The sequence below is a fragment of the Syngnathus floridae genome, chromosome 2, assembly GCF_059516105.1.
Source record: "Syngnathus floridae isolate MCC-2025c chromosome 2, RoL_Sflo_1.0, whole genome shotgun sequence".
NCBI classification, from domain to species: domain Eukaryota; kingdom Metazoa; phylum Chordata; class Actinopteri; order Syngnathiformes; family Syngnathidae; genus Syngnathus; species Syngnathus floridae.
Window position 1 is genome coordinate 20412139 of NC_142414.1, and position 20743 is coordinate 20432881.

At 40.2% G+C, this 20743-nt stretch overlaps 1 protein-coding gene across 1 annotated transcript in view; it reads right to left on the reverse strand.

The window, feature by feature from the left end:
- Window positions 1–1366: 1366 nt before the first annotated feature.
- The window catches only part of mtor (mechanistic target of rapamycin kinase), a 53956-nt gene continuing 34579 nt past the window's right edge, over window positions 1367–20743 (reverse strand). Inside the window, exons 34-58 of the mRNA XM_088368208.1 lie at window positions 20000–20107; window positions 17268–17393; window positions 15714–15845; window positions 14548–14663; window positions 12010–12127; window positions 11241–11438; window positions 10804–10892; window positions 10625–10721; window positions 10442–10540; window positions 10217–10339; window positions 9954–10136; window positions 9642–9776; window positions 9072–9246; window positions 8093–8228; window positions 7871–8018; window positions 5969–6091; window positions 5618–5700; window positions 5478–5550; window positions 5317–5391; window positions 5035–5170; window positions 4230–4295; window positions 4067–4147; window positions 3874–3954; window positions 2866–2971; window positions 1367–2720 (exon numbers count right to left, since the gene is read on the reverse strand). Of these exons, the coding sequence (XP_088224334.1) occupies window positions 2705–2720; window positions 2866–2971; window positions 3874–3954; window positions 4067–4147; window positions 4230–4295; window positions 5035–5170; window positions 5317–5391; window positions 5478–5550; window positions 5618–5700; window positions 5969–6091; window positions 7871–8018; window positions 8093–8228; window positions 9072–9246; window positions 9642–9776; window positions 9954–10136; window positions 10217–10339; window positions 10442–10540; window positions 10625–10721; window positions 10804–10892; window positions 11241–11438; window positions 12010–12127; window positions 14548–14663; window positions 15714–15845; window positions 17268–17393; window positions 20000–20107 (2823 nt within the window). The 3' untranslated portion in view covers window positions 1367–2704. The remainder of the gene's footprint in view (window positions 2721–2865; window positions 2972–3873; window positions 3955–4066; window positions 4148–4229; window positions 4296–5034; window positions 5171–5316; window positions 5392–5477; window positions 5551–5617; window positions 5701–5968; window positions 6092–7870; window positions 8019–8092; window positions 8229–9071; window positions 9247–9641; window positions 9777–9953; window positions 10137–10216; window positions 10340–10441; window positions 10541–10624; window positions 10722–10803; window positions 10893–11240; window positions 11439–12009; window positions 12128–14547; window positions 14664–15713; window positions 15846–17267; window positions 17394–19999; window positions 20108–20743) is intronic.

Genomic DNA, 20743 nt, shown 5'->3' on the forward strand with positions numbered 1-20743 from the left:
GGAGATCTGATTCTGCTGCTGCTCAATGCAGAGGGGCAGATCTCTTCGATTCTAACATTTTGTTTGATTACCTATGAATGTTTGTAATAACTTGTACAAAAACGTATGAGATTGCTTGGCATATCTTCGTCTACATAAGAGGCCAACCATGGGCTGGCGGGGCATTTAGGGCTTCCAGGATAATATTTTTGTAGTCCCCTCCCTGAGATAAGTTTAATTCTAGTGAGGTTCACCTTTTTTGCCATGGAGTTGCCCTGTTATATTTCTTCTTTTTTAATATCTTATGGACTACCATAGCGCAGGCTAGCAACAAAACTTACAGATCTCTACAATGGTTTGGGTTTAGCATATTGGCTAAAGTAAAGTTGAACCATTTCAAAGTGGCCTTGCATTGTTATAGTATTTTCTGAGTGTCCCTAAGAAGAGAAATTGAAGACCTTAATTGCAAACATGAGTTGAGGTAAAAACTGGAAAATCACTTTAGGCCACTAGGGTATAATGTGGTTCACAGAGAGTATTTTATTTATCACCATTGATTGACTTCTCAAGAAAACCAGCATGGTTTTGCTGTGACTCCATATGAACAGTTGGTACACAGCTAAATCCATTTCCTCAATCAATGGAGCCTATTTACCATGAGCTGTTGACTCACCTGTCCTGGCCAGTACTGACAAAACACAAGGCGCGTGAGGAGCAACAACACAAACGGTGTCAGTCAGCATATGAAAAGGTATATTTTGGTTAATGAGGTTTTGGCAACGACAGTGGGAAGAGACTGAGAAAGGAGTGAAAGGAAGAAAGCGGGAAAGAGAGGAATGGATCGATGGGAACATATAATCACGAGGGCTCTGTCCCACTGTGTAAAGAGTGTGACATTGCAGAGGTGAGGGAAGAGATCAATGGGCTGCTTTTTGTTGATCTGTAGTCCTTAACTATCTATAAGTAATTAACCTTCAAAGGAGAACGTAAAAGATAGAGAGGAATAACAATGAGCACATATAAAACCCCAGCCATTTATTTGGCTTTGGGATGAGGGTAAACACTGCGTGGCTGCTGTTAGACAAGTCATCTAATCTCATTTCTGGGCCAAATGTTCAACAACAAAAGCAAAGTACGACTGCTAAGCATCCCAAAGAACATTTTGTCTTTTATCAACGGCCTGATAATCACATCCGCTATTGCCAGAGAAGATGAAGTGAGGATGGTCTTAGTAGGAGTCAGAGTGCCCTCTGCGGGCATTAAGAGAAAGACAACAGGAAGGATAGACAGAAAACCTGCCTGATGATAAAATGTGCAAGCCATGTGTTCTTTTTTTTCTTCTTCTTCATTCTGAGCATAGAACAAACAAATGAACACAAGGACAAAGTGTGCCTGTACACGTTTAATGGCACACAATGTCTATACAGTGTTTCAGGATGATTTAAAATTTCATTCATACCATGGTCACAGATGACACACTGAGTTTAATTCATACCGTGGTCATAGATGACACATTGAGTTTAAGTTAGTAAAAGGCTTACAATGTTACCGAAACGGCAGAGTAATACAATCCGACATGATCAGGCAGTCGGGTTGTCTAAGAAGCATCCGGCGTGCAAAGTAAAACTGTGTTACTTGCTGCAAACATGGACACAGTAAAAAGCTCTTAGGCAGGAGTTGTGCTGTTGTTCCGATGAGGGGTGGGGGCACGCAGCGAGTTGACTTAAATTAGTATAATAAGGATAAAAAATGGCTGCATTAGAAGTAGCCGTTCCCCATTACAAGCCATGGAAAAAGATGACAATATTGTACAACGGAGGGGGAAAAGACTCATTCAGCAAAAGCTATATTGTGTAAAAGACAGAGCGGAACCTTCAAAGTTGAAATTGAGAGTGTGACTACATTTTTGAGAGGAGAACTGAGTGTAGATTGTCATGTTCGCTTCTCACCCTCAATGGCTAGCTGCCATATCTTATTATAAGACTGTTTAAAAAGTGTTGTTTTGTTTTAAATATAATAGTAATATACTGGTTAATTGCTTATTCGTGTATGACAAAGTTAAAATGTTACTTACAGGAAACATACGGAAACAACGATGGACCTAAGCTTAATTTTGAGCTTTATGACAAACGCTGTATTACGTACTGTATGGACGTGACTTATTATTATTTTTTTTTTGCTTTTACAGAGAAGGGAATGACAAGTTAAAAAAAGGCTGAGAAAATAGCTGGGGAAGTGCAGGGCAGCCTCGAGGCAAAACGTAATTGGCAAGGGGGATGAGGGCAGGGCAAAACTGTCATTGATTGCTTGACGGTTATTGATTTTAGCTATTTGATGAGCTCTAAATTATTCATAAATGCCAATTTTGGCATATTTTCATTAAAGCATCTCACATAATACGACATCTCGGAATTGTTTTCTATTCATAATAATGCATAATATGGATTATTTTAAAAAATGAATTACAGTCACGATTTCATAACAGTTTGGACTGAGGGCATTTTTTTTTGTTTTTAAATATAATTCTTTCAATAGGAATAGGGAAAGAAAAAAAAAATCAACCAAACTTAAGTTCATCAGTGGCATAGAACATAATGCGGTCGACTTTCGAGGTGCCACTGGACAATTTCATCAGGGGAATTAATGACGGTGTGAATTGCATTGTGTCTTCATAATTTTACGCAAAGAATGTTGAGGGTAAAAAATGGCTCCCGAAAATGGCTCTTCACCAAAAGGGACACCTAAAGAGAAAGAAAATAGATACATTATACAAGTCAGGAAAAATTGCTTCATATGGTTAATAGAGGCAATGATATCATGATACATAAACACTACACTCGATTATATTAGCAAGTCGGCCGTCTGTAACAACAAAAACGTACTGACCATCCAATGTAACATTGGCACAGGTTCTCATGGGACGTGGCCTGCTTTATCAGAAGCTCTACTTGTGTTGGCACATCCAGAGTCTCATCATGAGAGAAGTCTCGACCTGGAGGGATCCATCACAGTCACATCAAAGTGCTTCACGTTTGAAGTAAGATCCTCTTTGCTTTAGATAGGCCGAATAAGGACCAGGTAGATCTACGAAAAGCAGCCTTGCGCAAGGCCAAGCTCAAGAAAACAATATGAACATTGACAGTTTAGAGACTCATTTCCTTCACAGCTCAAGTGCACAGGAGGAACCTATGTGCGTGTATGTCTGACTCTTCCGAGTATGAAATAGAATCATGGAAAAGACAATTGGAAAAATTGAGACACAGACTGGGATGAAACCATAAGCTGGATAACTTCCCAGATCAAAAACATGGATGGCAAATGACAACATTATGGAGCAATAGCTTCTGTCTCGACTAAAATACTATCATTGAAGATGCCTTTGCTACATGATGTAACATGATAGTCAAGAATATTGGCCAGAAAAGTCATTAACAAGATGACTACACTACTGACACTATTCATTTGAGACTTGACTGGCCTTGATAGATTCTCAAGTTTTGGGGCTGAGCAATTCTCTTTTTCATTTCAAGTGTGTGAATGTCCTGATGTGTGGGTCTCTTGGCACTGTTAATTACATTTTCTAAAGAGAGACATTTGAGGGAGACATTTATTTATCTTGAGCTAGTAGATAACACAGCGTCAGTTTGTGACCGATACTATTCCAAGAAATAAATAGAAGCATCAAAGGTCTGACTCATTTGTGTCTGATGACCATGACAGATCATAGTGCCAACAATGTCAAATCGATAGAAATGGAAATATTTTTTGCAAGTTTCATTTAAAATTTGAATTGATTTCTCATTATAGATGTGCCATTATTTGTGATCATAAGAAACTGGAACAATAATTATATTTCCCACGTAGAATCTGAAGGTTACTAGCTGCCGAATTTACCTGTAAGTTTATCTCGCACTCTGTTGATAATTTGAATGGCTTTCTTGTTGAGGGCTTCGGGTTGCACCAATCCATCTCCAACTGAAAGAGGCAAAAACAGTTGTTGACTAGAAACTTAAAAATTCCAATCTCAGACACTTGTGAATACACTGCAGTGTATTTCTTGTGGGCAAGCAGACTGTCAGCAACTCACTGAAAGAGTGGATGGATTCAGGCACTGTGGTCCCTGGTTTCTTGTGCGTGGTCTCACCCATTTCTATTCCTTCAAGCGCTTCTGTATAAGAGGACGGAACACGGTCAAGGGGGGATTGCTGGGGGGCATCTTTGTACAGCATCAAGCAACACTGATGACTCACCCACAGACTGACCAGCCGTGTACGAGTCTGTCCTGGTGCGTGAGCGCTTGTTGCCTTTTGTGTTAGCTAGGGGGGAACAAAATCAGGTCATGTTTGTTAGCAATGATGACAACAACTTGGCTTTTTTTCTTTTTCTTTCGTTCAAGTGCGGCAAATTCGACTTCAGAATCAAGACACTGTAATGTGCAAAGATTTCAGCATTAGAAAAAGAGACATCATTTTCATTTTTATAATATCGAGCTACAGCTTCTGAGAATTTTTTTTGGTGTAAACCAAGAGCCTAATTTAAAGAAACGCAGATGTGTAAGGATACACATCAGTGCATGTGTGATTGACCAATTCCAACTGTAGCCATCATTTTCTGATAACTGATCACTTTGTTTTGTCTAATAGTGCGTCACCATCTGTTTTGTTGCTTGAAGTTACCATGAAAATGGGAGGAAAAGTAGAAACGTACTCTTGAAATACTTTTCATTATGATGGTGTCTACTGGCCTTCCATTAAACCGCCTACATACAGTTCCTTTGTCCAGCCATGCATTTGAGAGCCATTATTTCACAAGGTGTCATTTTATCACAGGCAAAGAAAATGGTCACGCTGAGAAAGACTGCGGTAGAGACACATTAAATTCACACCCGCTGTACTATTACACAATTCTCCCTACATTTCAATTTGTGATAGTGGACAATCAAGGCGTTCTATTTTGTTCCCCACTTGAGTCTCATATGAGATACCTACAAATAAATGGGTGTTTCTTGGCAAAAACACAAAGGACGACATGAAATTGTCTTAAATGGGTCCTTACTGTCCATGAGTCTCCAGTTGAGCAGCGGGTCATAGACAAAAGCCTCCAGCACGGCCATGACGCTGTCTCTATGCTCCCTCAGTACTTCCATCACTGTGTGGCATGTAATGCGGTAGTTGCCGTCCAAGCCCGTCACCTTGTGCACAGTCAAACACACACAATTTATGGGCCGCAACCACAAATTTTGTGCACAGTTTTCTCCCAGGGTAAATCAATTCTGGTTAAGTCTAATATTTGCGACAAAACACGTTATTAGTGATGTAACAATGTGGTGTCAGTTACCTCCATGGCATTCGTCAGCATCCTTGTCAATCTGAAGGGAATCTTTTCAGGAAACTTTTCTCTGGTCATGGCAACCTGATCAATAATGTAATCCAGGTTAATCTTGAGGCAAATAATTGTTAAGACGCGTTCGTGTTACATAGTACATAATTGCCCCTTACCTCAAAACAATCTCCAAAGTCAATATGGAGGATCTTTCCACTTAACCGATCCAACATCAAGTTCGAAGGATGCCTGTGAAGAATATGAGCAGAATCTCCCTATGAACAATGTCATGTTATGGTAATTTAGATGAATTCACCTGTCGCCCAGTCCCAGGATGTAGCCAACCATTGACATCACAGCCAAGGAGCGGGTATAATTCGTCCTCCTGTCAAACCACACCTAGAAGAGGAATAATGACCAGGTTACAAAACTAATGGGATGTGGAAGATGACAAAACTGAGGTTCAGTTCCTTCAATGACACTTTCCTTGTCCTACAATAGTTCTTTTATTGTAGGTTTTCTTAATTTAGATTTTAGACAGTTGACAAAGTGTCCTTGACATTTTGGCCCCGAATCACTGAACTGCGAGGACGGATGCTGAAAGGATGACGTACACTCATTCATTCTTGCCAGTGCTGCAAATGAAGAAAGAAGTAGAGCAGCTCACCTCAGAACTGGGACTCTTTAGCCACAAGAGTTTCGCCAGGTCGTCTCCGGCCGTGTTATTGACAGCATGCTCAAACACCTCGACTTTCTCCATCAGTGTCAGGTGGTCATAGTCAGGCGCCATCTGGAAGGAAAGCAGTCTTTTGCATGACTTTTTACACATTCAGCCTTGACATTCAGTTAGCAAGGATGACAGTAACGTACATTATTACTGGGGAAAAAAAATGCAGATTGAAGATTGGTAGAATTTTCACAATGCGTCTCTCCTTTGGCTGAAATAAGAAGCTGGCTCGAGTTGCGTAATAGCTTTCGATCCCTTCTTAGAGACATCACTGGGTAATAACATCCTGCTTTTGCCACTTAAATATTGTTAGTCACCTGAATGTTGTTAGTCACTTAAATGTTGTACAGAGGCTGAGATCAACTTCAAATTCCTTGTTTGGCATGCACAAACTTGGCCAATAAAGCTGATTCTGATTCTATAAACTATTTCAAGAAAATAATGCGATACATTGCACCTATGGATCTGCTCAATACGCCTCGCCTCATTGAGCGTGTCTGATGTCTGCACGTTTAATTAACATGCAGCAGTTGGGAGCCCAAATGCATCTTCGTTTAAGATGGGTCGGTGCTCATTTGTCGAGAACAAATGAATGCAAATAACATCTTGTGTGTGGAGGAATCTATGTGAAATGTAAAATGTGACAGTTGATGTCTAATTTGGAAAAGCGTCATTTTACAACTACAAATGGCAGAAATGGTCACAGCCATATGCTGGCCCAATTCAACATAAATCTTCATTGTACAAAATGAAAGGACTGAAATCCACCCATTTATCCATTCTAAATCTCAGTAACGTGTTGCACAAATATGTTTGTGCCTTAGTGTCGCTCTTAGAATTAAAGAAGCACTACCCAGCTGCTAAGAACAAATGAAAAAAAAAAAAAATCAAAACAGATAGTTCAATACACTGGTGATGTTTTTGGAGTGGGATGAAAAGGACTTTTCAGCAACCATCACAATCTTAGAAGGTTAAGGGCAGATTCTAGGAAGGCAGTTTAGGACGGCTCTCACTATCATTTGTGGCTATGGGACCATGTGCATACATTACATAACAGCAGGGAATCGCCAGGGGGTGCATCGATCCAATGTGGTAGGACCAGAACTGTTCCAAAGCTAACTAATTAAAGCTCACAGCCTGGTTGCAAATTCAACAAGAGGAACGTTTTATTAAATTCTTCCATAACTATAAAAACACCCAGAAGGCAATGGATATGCAGATGACATATCACTTAGGATAATTCGTCCTTGAGTCCCTTAAAACCAGTATAATATAAGTCCAAGTCATTATTAATACTTATCGCAAAACTGTTTACAATACTTTTTCAAACATAAAACTTGCACTAAACACCCGTAAAACATCTAGGTTAAAAATGGGACCCAGGAAGTTGGGTTAAATTGACCCAACTTAGTAGGTTGATCCAATCTTGACCCAAATTGGGTTGTTTTTAATGAAGCAGTTTTAAGAGTTGGTTAAAAAGATGCTAAATTTATTATAAATGAGGGGCGAGTCAAAAATTACAAATCTGGCTTTTGAATTAGAATAGAAGAAACTAAAACGGTACTCCTGCAGACTCCTGTCAAGTATCACAGAAATCCTCATAAGCTTCACATTTCCGTAGATATCAGTGAATTATTCATTGAGAAACACAAGACAAAAAAGCTGCCAACGTCCGTGAACTTCAAAACCGTTCTAAGATTAAAGATTTAAGTCCCAATGATCGTCACACACACATCTGGGCGTGGTGAAATTTGCCCTCTGCATTTAACCCATCCCCATGTAAGATCTCTGACTTCCACATACATATTTGAGGAATGAGGACTCCCCGCAGAGGTTACATACCCTTAGCATGATGCGATGTTCAATGTTCAGCAGTATCTTTTTCTTTTCTCTGTAGTCTCTAATGAGAGCGTGCAGAGTGTCACAGTGGGGGACCCAGCCGATCAGGCCTGAGTTTGTGGACAAAGGGATCACTGCGTAGCGCTGGATGCTATCGAGTGGAACACATGAAAGATTCAGACAGTGAGGATGCTATTGTGCGTGCATGCACGGCAATTAATTTACCTGAGGTTCTTGCGCAAAGAAGCGGGGTCATTTGCCAGCAGTGTGTTGACCAAACCAAACAGCTGCATGACTCTCTCATCCTGTCTCAGGTCCTCATGGCCCTTTAATAAGAACATGAACTCATGGCCATTGCTACCTGCAGAGGGAGCCACAAAACACAAGATCCACACGGTTAGCGGAGAGGAAGACTGAATCATTCTTCAACTGCCTGTAAGGTACATATGTTCACGGTGAGGTGCCCCAACACTGAATATTAAAAGAAGGATCACTTTGATTATTTGCTCCTCAAGACCATCAAATCAAGGCAATGTGTTCACTGTCGCCAAAGAGGCCTGACAGTAAATCTGGAAGACCCCATAGTGGGTGACAGGTCTTAATCTGCTGTGTTGCTCCAGAGGTCAGTTGATGTATTGCCTTTCATTTTTCGCAGCCCATGTTGTGTGTCACTGATGGCGAAACATGAGAACAAGGCACGACACTGTCCGGTGGAAAGTGGGAGGTAAAGTGAACCGTTTGTGATTAATAGCAGCGTGATTTTGCTTTGAGACAAGGTGACTTTACTGCGGCGAGGCATTTTTAAAGACCTTTCGGTGTTGTATTTCTCAACACACATCACGGCAAATGAGATAGAGCCACTGTTATTTATTCATGCCTTCAAATTATTGTCAAAGATTGGTGGTTGGGGGAATCTTGGTTTGTGCGTGAATGGAAATTTTCATCATGGAACTGCTAATGTCAAACAATCAGTTCCGCAATTCTGGTTAACCTCCAATTGTTTGGATTTGGAATCAACCAGCATTTGCCTGTGTGTGTGTGTTTGTGTGCGTGCGTGCGTTTGTTTAATTTTTGTGTGGTTTGACATCTGTTAATACAGATCTAATAGATTTAAATGAGTTAAAATGTCAAAATCAAGTCAAAGAGCCTAACCTGTTTACATAACCTGATCACCGGAACGAAGCGAACTGCCAATAATCCTTACCCATAATGGTGAGTTTACGTGGGCGCTGCTTGGAGGTGATGACCTGCAGGGAGGGCGCGATGGACTGGATACGAATGATGGTCTGGTTGGGGTCATAGGTGCCCGGGACTGCCAGTTCCAGGTCACGGCACATCAGCAATTTAGGAGAAACATATTGCAGCTCCAGAGAAGTAAGCTGCATACAATGTCGATGAGAGCAGTGAATAAGATGGGCTAAAGATGCACCATGGGAAGGAAGCTATCATTTTAGTGTCAAGGGTGGGAAAAAGCTGCTTAGCACTAGTTAGCACGTGCCTGAAGTATATTCTCACTATTTACAGGCAGGCCAGGTCCTTCCTTTTCAGTTCCCAGAATACAAAGCTTGGCGCTATGCATTTCATTAATAAGGACATTCATCTTTGTCATATGTGCGTTTGTGTTACCAGTAGTCTACTACTTCTCCGTGTCATATTTAACACATTTAAGTTTGATTTATTTATTATTTATGTCAATTATATGAACTTGCATTGCTTGTGAAAGAAAAAGTCAACATTAGTGTGAAGAGATTTGTGTTGGTGCAGCTTTGCTTACCTGTGGTAACTGTTTAGAGATACGCCTGAACACATGATAGTAAAGGTCCCAGGCCTGCGTCAAGTCCTTCACATTTCCAGAGCGCATGTACTTCCTGCACCAATCCTGAGCCTCCATCAGGTCTCTGCCATAAGCCTTTAGTGTGAATACAAACAAGTGATTTAGCCCTTAAATGTTCCTTAGTTAATAGCCTCAGATAAGAATGCTTTAATTTTAATGACATCCATTATATTTTCAGTCATTAGGGCAGAATGAGGTGTACTTTCTGGTGCTACAATGAAGAAGCACAGATGTCATCTACCGGACACACACCTGATTAAAAGAGGTCTCTTTCAGGGTCTGTGGCCCCCTCTCCATCATGGCGTGCAGAGGTTCCAGCACAGCAAACATGCCCTTGACATTACGTTCTCCAAAGTAGAGACGTGAAGCCTCCTCGAGGCCCTCGTGCCACATCTCATGCCACAAAATGGCAACTCGGATGAGCTCCTCACTAACCTGGACAAAGGATATATTACATATTATATATTGAAATTTATCAATGCATAGTTGAGCATAATGACAATCACTATCCATACCATGATGGCTTGTTGGACCAGAGTGTTGCAGTGTTCGCACATGTTTTTCAGGATTTTGTTTGCAGCATTGTGGCGAGCTGTGGTGGTAGACTTTGAGGCCACAGTTAGTGGGTAGATCAATGCCTGCCGATGAGTGATTCATCGTTAATCAATTGTTATTGCTTCAAAGATTGTTTTGGGGAGGGGGGCGGGGGGGTTGATTTAGGAGTAGAACTGCAAATTTACTTGTGGATGATACCGGCCAATGTCTGTCAGCAACTGGTGGATGAGGCGACCCACCAGAGGACGAGGAGTATCAATCCGAGCAATAAGTTGTGGGATCACCTAAGTAGCAAACACAAAGATGAGCACGGAAATGGAAGACCTCCATCAAGGCTCTCTCGCTTTGGACGATCTTGCAAGTTTTACCTGCAGCCAGGTATCTATTTGGATAGTCTTGATGCCTTCCACCAAGGCCTCATTTACTTCAGGCCAATGGCCATAGTCAAACCATAAAGTCAGAACCCTAAAAAGTACAGTAATAAATCACAAAACAGAACAGAAGCTTTGACACAGCAGTCAATACTAACTAGAGCTACATGACTCACCTGAGTGTGTCTTGCAGGTTGTTTCCTCTGGACAAAGAAATGGAGCGAAAAAACCCTTGAACAGCAGGAACCGTATACAGGAGCAATGTCTTTGAGAGAGAAAAAAACCCGACACTTTGAGGAACATGATATATTATATGTCCATCCATCTCAAGGAGCATTTTTATCAACTTTATCAAAAAATCTGTTGTTAATTAATCATGTCATGATGTTGCTTAATCATTCCTTGCTCGAAGCAATTGAGTAATCGACAATATTTCTCTGCAATCTGTGAGGCACTGTTGATTTATTCAGCTTCAACTCGTCTAAAGAACATTTGGACAGTTGTGGCACGGGAGACTGTTTATCTAGCCACCCACCCATCCATCTGTCTATATACCAAACTATCCATCTATTATTCATCATTCTATGTTTGGTTGATTCTGTACCATTCTCACCTCATTAACCTTTTTTTGTCCTGGCGAGGGAGCAGGACTGTGGTCGTTGCTGTCAATCTCGCTGTCGCTGTTGCTGGCCTCGCTGTTGGCACTGGCACCACTGGCGTGCCGCAACTTCTTCTTCTCATCTCGAGCTTGACTCTGGTGTTTGTAGTGCAGCACAGCCTCGAAATTCATTACTGCCCAGGCGTGCCAGGCCTGCCAAAAGATGGGACAAGCTGAATGAAAAGACGGGGCAAAAACTGCAAATGAGTTCCACCATGATGATGGCTCATGATGTCATTTTTCCAGTTTAGGGTGGGACAAAAAGTCTTCCGGACGCGATCCAAATGTGTGAGTGAGTGTGATGTTTGGTTTGCTGGGTTACACAACCACCTATTAAAAGGTTAAAAGCTTAAGGGTGTTGGCGAGGACATGTGGGTAGGAAGCTAGGTGAGTAAAATGCAACCATCCCTGCAGCCTGGCTTTGGCTTGGACAAAAAAAAAAAGTTCTAATTCCCGGAAACACATTTTCAGGAAATCATTTGATATACCGGAGGATGCACTCTAAATATAACCACACATTGATCTATATAAATGGACCATGCACCGACTGAAGCCAAACATCTTTGTTAGGAGATGTTTGAGTGAAAAGGTAAAAAAACAAGCAAACAAAAAAACAAACACATTTTCAACCTCTTTCCAACACTGCTGTATTTTTCTTTTTTTACTGTGGCCAGAAAGCTGAAAGAGAAAGCCTAGAGTGTAAAGAGTGGATAATGGGGCTGACCTTGTACCAGTTGCGGTCGTGCTCGGTGGAATGGCTGTAATACTGCAGGACCTTAGGGATGGTGCTTTCATTGATGCCTTGCAGACTAAGCTGCCACTCTCCCAACTTCAAGAAGCATCTGTGCCAAACAAGAAAAATCTCATAAATCATTGCATTCAATAAAGAAAACAAACTATGCTAATTTTTAACTAGATACTTTTTAAAATCCCTCAGTAGGAAAGCAAAAACTACGTGGACCAGCTATGTTGCAGGAGGTCAGAGGTCAGCCCTGCTCTGCTCAGTTCAGTTCAATAGCTAAAGTGTTCTCAGTGCTGTAAAATGAGTGATTCATAGACCTCGGCTGCTATTTTAACAAGGGACATGTTCAATTCCAACATCCACTGTATTACACGACCGCATGAGTTGTAAAACGGTCCCACTGAGGACTTTAATCATGATCATGATGTCGCAGCTTCTAAAACACCACAAATGACATTCAGAATACAAAGCAAAGTTGATCAAAAAAGGAGACAATTCTGTTTTGACTTTGGGAGCAGCAAAGGGGCATTTTCCAAATCTATCACGAATAAAAACTTCACATATGTGCTGAAAGGTTCTGGGACCACAACCAAAGGGTCTCCTTAATTATCCAAATTGCTTTTTCTTCAGTTACATCGGGCCCTGCTGTATAGCACTTCATCCATCAAGCTCTGGAAGACGCTCACAAGACAAAATATCGGATTCTGGCACAAACGGAATAAAACACTCGCGCGTGTTGAACCAAAGTGAGCAACTTGGTACACATGCTGTTGTCATCCCTTCCATCAAGAGCCCAATAGTGAAAGGCCCATTTGCACAACACCTCAACTAAATTGTTTCGATGGAGATTATGTAATTTCTCCTGAGTGCTTTTCCATGCAAGCACGCAGTCCGGCTTCACGTGTCAATGCCTAAAGCTGCAGCAAATGTTTAACAGGTTGGCGTTTGGGAAAATAGCAGGGGCCGTGTGGATTTCAGAACGATGTGTCATTTGGACAGGAGATGCCAGGTTACAGAGAATTTGTCTGTGGAGGGGACGTCCCTGTGATTGTGTGGCCACAACGTCGGGCTGAGCTGTCCAGGTGTGCCCCATACCGCGCTTCAGACCTATAATCTTGAAAGTGTGTCAGCTTGTCTGTAGGAAGCCAGTCCTTGTCTGACAAGATACGGTTGTCGTCACTCACATGCATTCCTCAGACAACCAGTGTAACTCTTGGGAGGGTGAAATGAGTTTTCCAAAATAACCTAGGTCTTTTTTCAACTTGTCACACTTCTCTGTTGTGATGTGTGAGTGTTGAGAAGCAATGATCCATGTCTGTGTGTTTGTGTAGGAAGCCAACAAGATTAGAACTTTTGGCAGGTTACAAAAAAAGGATACATTGTTTTTTTTCTTTGCACGCCACAAACCTTTGCATATATCAATTGATTTTGTGTGTAATCATCAAAAAAATAAAGCATGTATGATACTATGCATAGTACGAATATCAACTTGAGATTGTAAATTACTTTTAAATGATCCTTATAGATTCAAATAATACAACTAATTATATTGAGTTGTTGTTTAGATGGCTTACTGTAAACAATTCTAAGTTTGCATACTTTACAATTTTTTTCAACAGGGGTTAAATAAATAAACCAAGTTCTCTGTGAATATTACAAAGTAGGAATTCAGCATCACAGTGCATGTGGTAACTTGTTAAGGTAGAGTGTTTTATTTTAATACTGCAGTGACTCACTCATTAGATTTGTGGGACGAATAAAATGAAATTTTGGCAATCAAAGAGCAGGTTTTTGCTTTCCATTTTCCATTACTCTGAATCAGTATCAAGCTCTGTAATCAGCGTCTGACAACACAGGAAGTCTATCAGGGTGTCAGGCTTTTGAAAAGCTGCCGTTAAGCTGACAACATTTTGAAAAAGATTTCATGCAATGCATGGTTTCCCACAATGAGCTGCACCTTTCTGCCAGAGCTGTCAGTCAAGCATTCAGTGGGAGCCATGAAGGTGAAAAACCAACAGCGCATCTGTGACATTTGATGGCATGGTTTGATGTTGGGGTTGCTGGCGTGTGCAAAAGAGGAATAATTTTTGGTTAACAATGTTTAATATTTCGTCACTCAAAGGATGTGAATCACCTTGAAAATGACTCTGGGAATGAATGTGAAGGTGTCTTTTAAAAACGGGGGAAAAAAAACAAAAGGCTATATTTTCCTTCAATTATATTGAGTTGGACTTTGCGTGGATGTCTGACAGTTGGCACACCAAACCGCATTAATAATGCAGACAGACACTGTCATGAAAATAAAGCAAACTGACGCAAATGAGCTGAACAGTTATCTCAAGTATGCCTCATTAACAACTTTCCATACAGACAGTAGACACAAACCATACCACAAGCTAGTCAAATGGCAGGAAGGACTAGATTAGAGATTTGTATAGAGGTTTGCAGTAAAGTGTACATGTTTGTTTTATTTTCATTTTTTTTTTTTTTTTTTTTTTTTTTTTTTAAAGGGGGACACACCTTGCCATGAGTTTGTGGAGCTCCTGTTTGTGCTTTTGGTCTTCTGCCGCAATAGCATGCTGGGCTTGCTGCTGCATCCCTTGCACAAAATGCTGCATGTGCTGGAAGGCATCAATCTGAAGAGGTAGATATGAACATTTTAGAGAATTGGTGGGTGGTAGATGAGGGGGCTTTAAAACTTCTACGTGTCACTCTGAATCAAACATATATATTATATTTTTTGAGAACACCCTCCGCATGCTGGCCGACTACTGTAATTATAAATAATCCCTTATTAATGACTTATTTCCTGAGACTTTTCTCGTCCATATGGTGTTGCATCTTAATAAACATGACTAAAGCTACAGCTGTACCATACGGAATCAAATCGAAAACCCACTGAATCGAATCGTTACATTTTAAAATTGTTACATTCTTGAATTGTACTGAATCATTTTTTCTGGAGACCCACACCCCTGATAATAAATAAAAACGTTGCAATATTCCTAACATTTTCTTGTGAGCAAATCCCTTTTAACTGCACCTTGAACAAGAGTAAATAAACTAATGTCCTTGACTTCAAAACAAGTTTTCCTTCAATTTGTTGTGGATATGTAATATGTGGAGATTTATGGTACGTTTCAAAGTCATAATGGCCCTCTGAAGGAAAGCATGACTACACTGTGACCTATAACAAAAATGAGTTTGACATCTGCGCTCTTGGAGTACACAAAACTACATTCATTTTAAATATACTTTCATTTGCCAAATTCAAAACAATTACTCATAAGTCTTAGTTTTGTTTTATTTTAAAATTACATGAAAAAAACAGTCTGAACGCTCAAGTGAATCGAAGTTTCCCTGCAAGACTTTAATTGCAAGGAATTTATTGGAAAACAAACTGGTTTTTATCCAGCTTCAATTCCATAAATCATAAACCGCTGCTCTTGAACGACTGACTCATGCACGTCTAACGTTACAGGCTGTCTTTAGAGCGAGATGAAGTTGTGATGGAAATATAAATGTCTGCAGCCTTAAACTGACATGCGGAGTCAAACCGGCCGGGCCCAGACGGGATGTGCAAAAATAATATTAAGTGGTGACAAGACTAATAGCTTGAAATTCCCAACTCCTTTGCATTGACAGAAAAAAGGGTGACATCAAAACGAAAGCTAACTTGTGCTTACCTTGCGGGCACTCTTCCACATATACTTCATATAAGCATAGGTGACATGTGGGTGGGCTGTGGGCAGTGGGTGATCAAGTTGCTTGGAGGGGTCAACACCCAAAAGGAGCACCAAGGTCTTATGGGCCAATGCCTGGGGGGAGGAAGGGCGGTTTGAAGATGGGCAAATGCATCACAACAGGAACAAGAGCAGTGTCAGGAAGACCAAAAAGGCAAAAATCCTATGATACTGTCAATTTGGAAAAACTTAAGAGCTTACAGACTTTCATTGCATAACTGCAATGACACATCTTTTGGGAAGTGGGCACTAATAAGTTGTTAGGAGGCTTTGGATAAGCAAAAAAAAAAAAAAAAAAAGGCAAAAAGGAGCAGGGTTATTTTTTCCAAGACTCTGTATTAGCATTTCCCATTATGCTTGCCACTGCTTTCACTTTCACTTACATCACAGTTGGTCATTCAAGCATGTCTATTTTGCGTGTGTGTGTGTGTGAGATTGTGTGTGTGTGTGTGTGTGTGTGTGGCTGGTCGTCGGCAATGCTTTGCATTCAATGACAGTAAAACTGAGGTGAAAGATGGAAAATTACTGCAAAAGAGCAGACCCACAAATACCGTGTTTAAAAACAGATTAAGAGTCCCTTGCCACGTGATCATGGTCCAAAAACTTTGAAAAACGTGGAAATCCTTTTCAAATACAGACTTCACATTTGTATTTGGAAAAGCAGATGAAATGAAATATATATAACATACCACTCGAGTTTCCTTTCATCAAACAGGATCATACCCTGGGTGAAGTGATTTCAGTTATTTAAAAGTTTAATCATTGCAACAGCAAGTGGTGAATATCAAAATCTATAGAACGGCTTTACATTACACTACAGGCAACAACTGAGTACGGTACTTCCATGTGCCCCAGTTCAGATAGTCACAGCAACCAAATCATCTTTAGGCTATAAACACACTCGTACCTTTTAAACCCACTCCCATTTTTGAAGATAGCAAAAGTAATAGGACAACTGGCTGTTCTGCTCCTCCTAATGCCATTAACAAGGAACAGATAATAGTTCTACTTTTATATCAAGTGAGCTACTTGCATTTGGAATATGTTGCTGCCAACTTTGCTGTCATACCCAAAGACCTCTCACTATTACTGAAGCATTATGGTGAAAAATCAAAACAGACCTGACCTAGGAAAAATATTAGAATTGGCCAAACCAACTGTTGGAAAATTCGTAGAAAGAACGCACTGGTGTGCTCAGCAACACCAAAAAATCCAGAAGTCCACAGAAAATGATTGTGGCAGATGACCTAAGAATTCTTTCCCTGGTAAAGAAAAAAAAAAACTTCAAGACAGTTGGCAAGAGAAGTAAAAAAAAAAACTCCAGGTACAGTACAGTACAGTACAGTACAAGTGTATGTGTCAAAGACAACACTTAAGAGCAGACTTCAACAAAAATGATAAAGAGATATAAACCCCTGGTCGAAGTTTGCTAAACATAAAATAAAATAGCCTTAATGCAGAACTAGTATGTGTCTGCTTCCGGGAAATGTAACTTACCAAGCGTCCACTTTTGCCACAGAGGCTGGCGTATTTCAGCCACGTCCTCATATCCTCATGGGGGCTGATCACAAGTGACCTGACCATCAGGATCCTTTGCCAGTCCTCCACGATTCGCTGACAACCCTGAGAAAAAACACACGCACAAAAACAAAAAACATGGATGAAATACTCTTTTTGTTAGACTTTAAAGTGAGGAACTACTTCATTGATATTGTACACTCGAGAGCTGTATAGTTAAAACTACGGCGGCCATTACTGCCATTCTCAACACCTCCACACGTGAATTCCATGTGCCAGAACAAAAAACAGACGTATACTGTGCGTCATCTTTTATGAATTTTCAAGAACTAATCGCTGGCATACTCTGCTCTGACATGATTTACACAAGGAAAGCAATATGATAAATTCTTGTTTTTGCATGAGAGAGCAAAGTGGTGTAACACAATATTTCACATCTTGCAATAAAGCGATGACAATATTTCAATTGCAAAAAACTTGTTGCTGAAAGGTTTCTGAGGGGATCTCGATTTTTACAGCTTTGAGTCAACTTGACAGAATAAAATGTCTGGAAAAACACTAATGCATGATAGTCGCCTACAGGTTAAGGCAAAGAAGACATAAAATAAAAGAGAAGTATCTGAGGAGTAGGAGCCGAACTCTAACAGATGCGTGAAGTCAGTGCCAGATGAAATATTACCAAAAAAAAATACAACTAAGGCTGTCAGTCCCTGCACCTCTGGCGTTGGCATTATAAGCTCAGTGTGCTTACTAGCACGGCCCTCGCAAGATCCCAAAGCAAATCTCATCTTTTATGATGGGGGGGGGGGGGAAGAAAAAAAAAATCAGTCTGATCAAGACAACCTTCATTTTACTGTGGGAGGAATTCAGTCCGTCTGGAAATGCTTTCTCTTCAACTGTCATGTCTGAAAGCTTTGAAAAGTCAGAAAGAAATTTGCCAGGTGCCATTCCAAACTGTGAGAAGAAAATGGATGGACCGGGGCGAAACATGCCGCTTTTCATTTTGAAGTTTATTGGTGCGGAGCAAGCCGTTGTCAACAGTCAAATTTAAACTCCTATTCACAAAATAAAATGATTTATTGCAAATGTGAGAAACTGACAACAAAATACTGTTTTTTAAATATATAACGAAACCAGAAAATAAATAGATATTAAATCAGATTACATATATACTTAGATTATAAATTATTAATAGCGAGCACAACTCTTAGCCCCCTGGCAGATAAAAGGAAGTTAAATTGGGTGATTTGTATCGGCACATTAAGTGGCACTTTCCTGCGATCAATAGAGACTACAAAATGTGGTTGAGCAGTACGGCCCTGAAATATTATCTCCTTTGCGTCCCCCAAAAATCAAAATTAATGTTTTTTCACGCTTACGTAAATTTAAAGAGTATGTGGCAATGACATTAATCATCGTTTATCTTTAGGGATTTTTTTCCACCTTCTGAGGTTTGCTTTATTATCCTGAAACAAAAATACAGGCATTTATTTTTTCTTGGCATCAACTGTATCAACTTTCACATGGAGCCCTTTTTTTTCTTTACAGACCATGTTAAAACAAAAGAACCTTCTCTGAACAAGATGGTCCGTTAAATACATTTCCTAATACAATATTTTTTAGAAGACATTTCAAATGTTTCAACTTTTGTCCCTGCACAATTCTTTCAATAGCGAGACAAAGGGAAACAAAAAACTGTAATTGATTATATCGGTTCATCATGCAGACCTTCTGCACATCAAAAAATACAACTTGAAATTTAAGAGGTGTCATTTTTTTTTACAGCCCATTTCTTTGATGTCATCTATGGGTGACTCGCAGCAAAGGTTTATGGGTATTAATAATCACATTTTCATGCAAATGTTGGTTACAATCAGCAGAGGGGCTCCTACAGGCAGCATAAATTCTGACTGAAACTCTTCTATCTCTTGGTTGCACTTTGACAGAACATAAACACAGTGAGTTTATCCAAGTTTGCCAAGGTAGTGGCTACCATATATCTGCACTATAGCACTGTGAATAAATTTTCTTTGACTGCCATTAGACAGATATCTCAACAAGAACAAGTAAGCTACAGGTATTTTTCTGCTTTATGTCGCATGTACACGTCAAACCCAAGAGTTAAGTTGGGCCTCAAACTTTTATTTGTTCTGTCTTATCAACTGCCTCCTATTTTGTTCATTTTTCTCATGTTACACCATTTCCCATTTATCATAGCTATATTACTTTCAATTATATAGAAATCCATATGGAAAAACACAATTTAGTTAAAACACAACTGATCAATTGAGTATTAATTTCTCTTATAGTTTCTCACACAAAATCAAAGGAGTTTTTTTTAGGAATGAATTTAGAATACTTACATCCATCCATTTTCTGAACCGCTTATTATATTATTGTTTTAGTATCGCTATTGCGATATCAACAGCCTCATGAGAGAGGAAAAAATTCAAGTGAACTTTTTACACAAAAGTGTGATTCTGATACAGAGGAGCTTTCCCATGATTCCTGACAAACTATAAAGCTTTGCTGGGAAAATACTCATGTATACTTGTGCACACCAACTGTATGATGTTGGCATAAAATGCCGCCCTTGAGAAACAGTAGCCTTTTCAACATCTGCTTTAAGCTGCATTTGAGCTTTTACACGTGAGTTCATGTGTGTGTGTGTGTGTGCTCGCCAATACATCATGTTGAAGGGCTGAGGTTACCTGAAGCCTTTCCCACCATGTTTCCCGAATGATGTCCCTCCTCTCGGGCACGAGCTTGTACTGGATCACCTCCTCCAGCTCGGACAACATCTGGCACGACACCATCGCCTGGGGAACACGTAAACACGTTTGTTATGGTTTAAGTATTTAAATGTATGGAGCCGAATGTACTGTAGAATACAATAGACACGTGAACATGTGTGGCCGCCGCGAGGACATTACCAGTTACTTGTCAACTTTTGGTAAATGTACATACATGATATGCATCAGCATTAAGCGAGCGGACTAAAGGGTAAGTGGTTGCTTTATGCTTCAGGTGGAGGTGGCGTTAAACGGAAAGACACTTCTTTTTTGAAAAATTGTCCTCAAAGAAAAAATAAACAAAATTCATGCAAATGACAGCTTGTATCTTAAAAAGCTCATAAATTGGATATCTCAAAGAGCCACTAATTTCAATTCCAAATGGCATGTTTTCCTCTTTGAAGAAATCCCACTGGAGTAAAGAGCACTTCTACAGCCTTTTCCGCCACGCCTCCTTGAAGGATTCTTCAGGGATCCTCCACAGCTCCATCTTCACAGTCATCTAGATGTTGTCTATGTCTTCAAAAGGGGTCCCCTTGAGGGGGTGGAGGGTGGAACACATGGCCACATTGGGTGAGTGGGGAGATTGTTCCATCATGGCGATGTTCTTCTTGGACAGTAACCATTGAGTTGTAAGCATATAACGGTGAAGCATCTACGAGT